The following is an 8,419-nucleotide window of genomic DNA, read 5'->3' as shown; positions in this document are numbered from 1 at the left end:
CCTTGTGAAAATACACCATGACAGTGTGTCGCCGAGATGTTACTGCAATACCGAGGTATAAATTACATATGAAATTGCATTTTGTGGAGCAAAATAAACCCTTTTTACATTCCATATTATTCTTATGTTTGAGTTACAAGGTCTAAATACAGAATGCCTCATATAAACTGACAACTGAGCACATGTGTTACTCACTGTATCAACCAAAGATAGCCCAGTTTAATAAACAGGGAGCCCACGTGCAGGCTTGGAAAATAAAAAATAGTGGCACTCGTCGGAACACGGAGCTACTGTTAACATATTCAGTCGTCATATGGTAAGTGATGAGAAAACCTGTGAAAGCTTCGTATGGCCACATTCAGCCGCATGACTTATTTAACCAGTCAAGACCATCCAGCCACCTGGGAGCACCTCATCATGTCAGATGTAGGCAGCACACATTCATAAAAAATTAACAGGAAAATATAAAATATTGTAACTCTTACACTTCAGGCTTGGCAATGAAACAATTAATCTATAACGATATAACAAGGGTCTAATATATATTGATAGCTTATGCGCTGATATTGTCGCTTTTTTCTTGGCTAAACTCCTGATGGACTCTATATTAGACTGTAATAACCTTTAGATTTGCAGTAATGTGCACAGGAAATGTGTGTGAGGGGTCAGGATATGAGGATTTATACTTGGCCTGCACAGGCAAGATGATATTCGAGGAAAGGTCAAAGGTTTTGATATGAAAACATTTTTTTTTTCATCTTTGGAGCATGAATGTCCTGAACAAAACTCACATCAGTACAGAGCTTTTGGTGATAAGGGCTGACTCCATCGCTGTGCTTGTAAACAAAAACACATGATCCCTTGATGGCCTCTGTCCGCTAAACCATCCCTCATCTGAATCCTTCGGAGATAATTATGCATTGTTGTGAACGCGTCTGATCGTAGAATCTCCTGCTGAATCATGTGTGAAAGGCATCTTCTTGAGAAAGTCTGGACCAAATTCTGCAGACATCCTTCTGGAGTTCATGTCTGAAAACGGCTTTACCGAATCAGGAATCGTGCACAGACGAAGGAAATATAATTGGCCAATCTGTGTAAATGTGGCCCCTCTACGGCCCCTGATTTATAAAAATCCTACATCCGCCACTGCTTTAATCTGAACAGAGAATGTTGGATTGAATTGACCCCATGGCCGCTGTCATCATGACGATGATGTGAAGCTTCAATTTGGGCTACTTTACTTTTACCCTGCAGCCGCACAGATATCACAAATCTTTTAAAAGCTCTCCTGGGCTTTTTCTGTGGTGCGTCTCCGCAGCGCATCTCCCGGTAAACACCTCTGCCGTAAGACACGTTGACCACCACACTGCAGCAGAGCACGGACACAGCATCCGGCCTGTGAGCAGCACATGCAGTCAGCTGCTCATGCTCAATGATCTCCATGGCTGCTGCTGCTGCTGCTGATGCTGATGATGATGCTGATGCTGATGCTGATGCTGAGCAGGACCCGCTCCAAACGCAGTCTGAGACGGACGCGGCGGCACCGTCTGCACACGGAGCGATAAGATCCACTGAAATCAAACAGAGCGGCTTCAGTAGTCAGAAGTGCGTAGAGTCGTCTGCTCTTACGTGATCTTTTTTTTTCTTTTGCGTAATTTTGCACCGGGTATTGGATGCTGCGTCCGCGTGGACCGGGATTATTTTGGTGAGGATCTCTCTCTCTCTCTCTCTCTCTCTCTCTCTCTCTCTCTCTCTCTCCCTCTCCCTCTCCCTCTCTCTCCCTCTCTCTCTCTGTAGCGCGCTCTCCTCCACCCTGCATCCAGACACGGACTGAGCCAGACGGGAACCATCTGTGTGCAGCGACACTGTAAACAGACGAGGAGCTGTTTTCATGAAAGACAACATCTCTGCTGCTGCTGCTGCTGCTGCTGCTCGCTGGAGGAAGGTATGTGGCTCCCAGTCGGTGTCCGTCTCCATCCCTCCATCGGCTCACGTTTCCACGGTGTGCTCGTTTTGTTTTCTTCAGCAGAATGGTGCAATGCAACGTTTTGCACAGCCCTTCCTTCCACAGATGGATGAGGATGTGGCAGAATAAGACACTTAATGTTTGCACGTTTTTTTGTTCCTCTGTGTCATTGTGCACAACAGTACGGTGTCTGTGTGTGTTTTTGTCTGAGAAAAGGAGAGTAAGGGAGGGAGAGGAGGAAGAGGAGGAGGAAGAAAACAAATGCGTGTTTTCCAGACGTGTGAATGCACATGGGTTAGCGTGAGTAGGGGTTGTGTGCGTGTTATTTGTTTTGTAAGAAGACGCGAGTTGTGCATAGCAACAGAGGAAAGTTTGTGCAGTGCAGACCACAGTATATCCTTGAGGAAGCTGAGAGCAAGACTGAGGCCACTGTGCATGTCACACTGTGCACATGGCTGCAGAGGTGGCAAGTAACCAAGGACATTTACTCAAGTACAGTGAGATATCCACAAGTTTTTCATATGGAGCATAATTCACAATGAAAATGTCAGGGGTGTTATTATTATTTAAAATTGAGAGATCAGAGGGTAAATACATCTTCAGGTCAATCTCAGTGTAAGGTTATAATGCAGGATCGCTGTAATGCCTCTGTTTCTGCCTTTTTCCAGCCTTCAATCAGCGATGCCTGGGAACCCACCAGCTGCTCCTCCATGCTGTTTTCTGAGAATGGAATTGTAGTAGACCTCTCCAGGATTTAGATCAACTGCTAGCATGTTGCAGCCTTCCACCAGAGCAGGTGGCAGCCTGTTGGAAACGTTACCTCACTGGAGTAAGCGACCGAAATGGGCCCCCTTCCTCACCCTCTGTGTGGCTCTTCTCTGGCCTCCAGGGGCAGAGGCGTCGACCCTAAACTGCCATAAGACATGCATCTGTGCCTCCAACATAGTCAGCTGCTCCAAGATGAATTTGACCACTGTCCCCATTGTCATACCGCACTACACTGGCGTACTGGATCTCAGCTACAATGAGATCGCACGGCTGCGATCCGAGTGGACCCCAGTCAAGCTCCCAAAGCTCCACAACCTCCTCCTCAGCCACAACGGCCTCCAATTCTTGTCTTCAGAGGCGTTCGTGAATGTGAAGAACCTGCGCTACTTGGACCTGTCCTCCAACAACTTGCGGCAGCTGGAGGAGTTCATCTTTGAGCCCTTGGTCAACCTGGAGGTCCTGCTACTGTACCATAACCAAATTTCCCAGATTGACCGCACAGCCTTTACTGGCATGATCAACCTTCAGAAGCTCTACCTTAGCCAGAACCAAATCTCCCGCTTCCCCCTGGAGCTAGTGAAGGAGAAGTCCCGCCTGGAGAAGCTGAGCCTCCTGGACGTGTCCTCCAACAAGATCAAGATGTTGCCCATTGATGAGGTCCAGGTGCTGCCTGCTTGGATTAGAAATGGCCTCTATTTCCACAATAACCCTCTGCTGTGTCACTGTGATCTGTACACACTCCTAGCACATTGGTACCTTCGAAAACTCAACTCCGCTGTGGACTTCAGAGATGACTACACGTGTATTCTGCCTGGTCTGCAAAAAACACAAGTAGGTGTTTTTGACCTCAGCGGCAACGATATGAACTGCAGCACATTCAAGGAGGCGGATGAAGAAGCTTTCCTGGAGCAAACGCTCACCCTGGGATGTGACACCAAACACAGGGACATGTTAAAGACCTGGAAAATGCCCGGCAATGTGCCGGTGTCACCTGGAAGCAACCAGACAGCCAAAGTCTTGCAGGATGGACGTCTGCAGATTAGTCCGGTGAGGTCTGAGGACGCTGGGACCTACACATGCTTTGCGACGAGCGAGGCCTTCAATGAGACGATCTATGTGGTGCTGAAGGTTCACAACTTCACCATGCATGGGGGCGGGGAGTCCCTGAACACAGCATATACCACCTTGGTGGGCTGCCTGGCCAGCGTAGTGCTGGTGCTCATGTACCTTTACCTGACGCCGTGTCGCTGCTTCTGCTGCCCCAACAAGGGTAAGACTCGGGGTGAGGACAGCATCCACTCCTCCATGCTCAGTGTGTCACCGAGCCACGAGGACCCGGAACTCAAAGCTGAGCTGAACAGGCACGTGGCTTTCATAGACTCAAAGGACTTGCAGGGCCAGAACGGAAAGTTGAACCCAAATGGGAATGAGGACGACGACGATCTGGATGCAGAGGTTGGTTCTCTAATGAAGGGGAAGCGGAAGAAGTCGGTAGCAGAGTCCATTAGCTCCGTCTTTTCAAACACTCCCATGGTGGTCTGAGACGAAGTGGCGGATTCCACATGACTGGATGTATATGGTACAACATGAGCCATGTTTTAGCTATTGTAAACTGTGACTGACCTTGTGGGAGAAAACGGACCATGGGTGTTATTCTGTAGTTGCTGACAAGTGGAAATGAGGATCTCAAAGGGAGTAAAAAACAAACTGTCCTGTTGTTGACAGTGAGGACAATAAGCAGGACTTTTTCCAGCATTTCAATCTGTAGCACTTAATATTCATACTGTGAAGGTCACGTCAACTACTGATCAGCACTCAGGAAGTGATACATTAAATTGCTAAAGTGAAGGAAATGCGTCGGATACATGCACAGATTGAAATTAGCTCACATATCGTATATATACTGAAACCGTGGCTGGCTCATAATCATATTTATTACTAGAATAGATCATCTTACGTAAACATTAGGTCATAGGCTCATTTACCCCTTCTGAATCGATGCAGGGACACAGACTTAGATAGACGGCTGTCACCAGGCTATGAAAGCGTGTTTAATTAACCCTGACACACCTATAGAGAAACAGCATGCCATAAACCTACATTATATGAGAGCCATCAAACGTTTATCTTTTACTAAGAAAGCAGTGGCACAAACGTATTATTAGGCCGTCGTAGGTCGTTGTCATCTTAGTTGTATAATTCATCAGACTGATCTGTACTCATAGTCATATAGTGATAGAGGAGAGAGCTCTTTTTTCCTTTGCTATATTAAAGAGATTAATTAATAAATATGGTGTGCCATACAATTGTTAAATTAATCGTGTATCAAAATAAAAGCCTCTTAGCTACCTGCATTACTACAGTATAACCCAAAATAAACTACTGAAGCCTTACACAGTTCAAATGGATGGAGCGCCTGCAGCAGATACACGTTTGGGTGCAGGGACGTAGTTAATCTAGACTGATTATCAACATATTGTCTCAATTCTGTACACAGACATGTACCATGGTCCTTACAAGGACACATAGACGTTTTGTTTGTTGTGCACTGAGGTGCCCCTGACTCTACTGCAGAGTTTAACTCCTCCTCTCGGCCAAGTTGCAGCGTTTGTCTCTCTCTGTCACACTCGCAGGAAGTTACACTCGTGCTAAAAGCTGCCGGCTCATTTGATTCTTTCCTGTATGTGCACCTTACACAAGAATAGGGATTTATTTTAAAGTAACATTCTTCAAAAACGAAACGCAAACATTGGTGAACTCATTCATTATGTCATTACGTGAGATTTGAGTTCTTGCTGAGATGGGACATTCACACTGATTTAAAATGTAGCTGTTTCGCTCTGTGGTTGGTAGAAAACGATGTGCGTCGTATTAGCAGGTAAACATTAGAGACACATTATAAAATCAACAGGGTTCCTTTTGAAGAGGGAACAAAGATTTTACCGTTTGTAGCTGCTGACAGGAAACCTCGTTACACAGGGGACTCTGCGGTTTTATCCCTCGGAGCAGTCCCCTCATCTCAACAATGATTGAATCTATTGTGAATTGAATTTAGCAGACACATTGTATGCTATGCATACTTCATTCAAATATAGGGAGACTGTGTCTTGGCATAAAGAAGGAAAGAGTGAATTCATGAGTGTTTGGCATTTGTTTCAGGGTAGAACAAGGCGAGCCACCGTGTAGATGCTAATTGCATTTTTTTGATGGGATGCAGCTTCCCTCTGCTTTCCACATCTTTGTCTCTCCGAGCATGAGAGGAAAAGGTGTGTTATAATGAGTCACAGCAGCACCAAGCCATTCTCTGTGGCTCCCTGTGCGCTGACAGCCTCCATTCAGAACAGATAGGTTTTCTCTTTTGTTTGTGCACCTCTCTCATTAGGAGGCTGCCCTTACAGAAGTTCAGAAGCAATCATTCAGCCGGGCCATGAATGTGATGCCTTTTAAGTAGTTTGTAGTTTGTTTATGAGGGGAAACGCCTGAATTTTCCACTTTATACTGTATATGAACGGATAATTAAATAAATTACATACATCGTTCGAATAGGAATATCAATTTAGCTCTCAAAATGTTGGGATGCACACATTTCTTGGAGCAATATTGGTGGAATATTTACAGTTGCCGTGTTCACCGCAGCATCTCCTGTGTGGGTGAGAAAAGGAAGTCACACTCGGAGTGGTGTGTGAATCATTCCACGCTCTCACACATAACAGTACCAGGTGGAGAATTATAAAGCAGCAAAAATACCACAAGTCAACACACTTTTAAAACACACACACACCACACACACACCACACACACACACACACACACACACACACACACACACACACACACGCAGACTGGCTGCAGTTGCTAAACAAGCTGCCCAATGTTAAGGGATCCAGGCTCTGTATGTTTTGCCCTCTGGATTTTATGTGTGTGTCGTTCCCTGCTCGTCCATAGTGCAATCACGACTGAGAAGTCCGTCAGTAAGAGAATCTGGAATTGCTAAAAGAAAAACTGAACTTACACTCAGATATTTTGGCTGTTGAATAGCAAACATCAAAGTGCCAGACCATGAAGGAATCATGTGTTCGCCCTGCAGTAACCCAGCGCCAGTCCAGTCCAATCTGCCGTGGCTAATGGGTGGTCTTCTGTGGGTTGTCAGTAAAATTACAAGTTACAGTTTTGTACAGAGAAAAACAAAGTGCTGCTGCTCGTGAGGATCCTAATGTAGAGGAGAAGAGTGGTTTGTTCCCTCCAAAGCAAATCTGCCTTCCTATATATATCTATATATACAGTATATATACATGTATTAAGACTCACTTGTCTGTGTTCAGTATTGATAAGCTGTGTACTGCTATGTTCTACCAGTGTACTGACTGTATTCTTGTGTAATCCAATGTTGTTGATCATTTTGCATTTTGTCTGCCACTGTGCTACTGTTAGTTGTTTCAGATTTCAAGTCTTGACCTAAATGTTTATTTTTTAAGCAGGGGTGGGGGGTTAGTTTTTTATTGAAAGATAATGATTTTACACTGGACTCTGCTGAAGACTATGGTTGAACTGAAAAAAAAAAAAACTGCATAGATAAGGAAGCCGGCTGTGAAATCCTGATCCAAAGCCATAAGGAGTTGGAAGAGAACGCATGGGGCTTTATAGAAAGGTGACGTAGGGAGTTATAGGTGGGGAAGTGAGTTCTCCATCAGATACTTCATGACGATTAAAGCAACTACTTTCTATCTGCGAGAAAAGTCAAAGAATTGAAAATCAAGTAACAAGTCAGGGATTTTAATTAACATTTAAAATGACAGATCAGAGGGTAAATAAATCTCAGGAATATCCCAGTTTAAAGTTCTAATGTAATATGATGTGAAAACATCCTTTCAAAGGTTTTCACATTTGCAGCAACACTAAGACAAAATGTTTTATTTTTAGAGCAGATCACATGCCCTTTGCTATTTGTAGCAACGGCACTTAAACCGTTCCTTGAAATCATCAGTCCTGAAGAAGGGAGCGGCCTCTCCCTGCCCGACACACTTCTATCTCCATTCATCGCACTATTTAGTAGCAATTACTGTAACATCCTTGAGATGGTGGAGCTAAAAGCTCTCTGCTTCTACAATGTGATACTTTGAGTGTCTGCGGGACAAGAATGGAGCTTTTAACAGCCTTATCAGCCTTTAGAGTTTATTGACCACTGCTTCAAACACGAGTTGGTCACTGCCATAAAATCTTGATAGGTCTTTGCAGCTAATGGAATGGCTTTGCATGGTAAGGGCGTCTCTGACTGCAGGATAGGCGCAACCTAGTAGGAATTTAAGAATGCTGATATGTCATTTGACTCTAATAAAAGATCAAAAGTGAAACTTTGTGCTGTCTTACTGCTGTCTCTTACTTTTACTGGAAATAATCATCTACTGGGAAATGTTAAGATAAAATACGATTTGATAAGACGAGATACGTTATAAGGAGAAGATAAGAACCTTTATTAGTGCCACTATGGGGGAATCTGCTGTGTTACAGCAGCAAATAGGGATAGTGAAATGCCTACTTCGTAAAAGTAATAAATAAGTAAAGACAAAAATACTAGAAAATATAGAAAAAATGTAAACAGAATGCAAAAAACAGTATTGCACATATATGAAATTGAAATAGCACAAAAAAAAAAGATAATTTGAATTAGTTGAAAACCTGATTGAG

At 44.2% G+C, this 8,419-nt stretch overlaps 1 protein-coding gene across 1 annotated transcript; it reads left to right on the top strand.

The window, feature by feature from the left end:
• The first annotated feature begins 1,380 nt into the window (after window positions 1–1,380).
• Window positions 1,381–8,085, top strand: amigo1 (adhesion molecule with Ig-like domain 1). Its single transcript, XM_035158232.2, has 2 exons — window positions 1,381–1,945; window positions 2,635–8,085. The coding sequence occupies exon 2, from the start codon at window positions 2,738–2,740 to the stop codon at window positions 4,274–4,276; it is 1,539 nt and encodes a 512-aa protein (XP_035014123.1). The 5' UTR covers window positions 1,381–1,945; window positions 2,635–2,737; the 3' UTR covers window positions 4,277–8,085.
• The last annotated feature ends 334 nt before the right edge of the window (window positions 8,086–8,419 follow it).

The sequence above is a fragment of the Hippoglossus stenolepis genome, chromosome 6 (assembly GCF_022539355.2).
Source record: "Hippoglossus stenolepis isolate QCI-W04-F060 chromosome 6, HSTE1.2, whole genome shotgun sequence".
Lineage (NCBI taxonomy): Eukaryota > Metazoa > Chordata > Actinopteri > Pleuronectiformes > Pleuronectidae > Hippoglossus > Hippoglossus stenolepis.
The sequence above is the reverse complement of the archived record's forward strand: the minus strand, read 5'-3'. Positions and strand labels throughout refer to the sequence as shown.

What these genes read in the sequence shown, in the direction of transcription:
- amigo1 (XM_035158232.2), top strand. Translation starts at nt 2,738, where the DNA reads ATGTTGCAGCCTTCCACCAGAGCAGGTGGCAGCCTGTTGGAAACGTTA.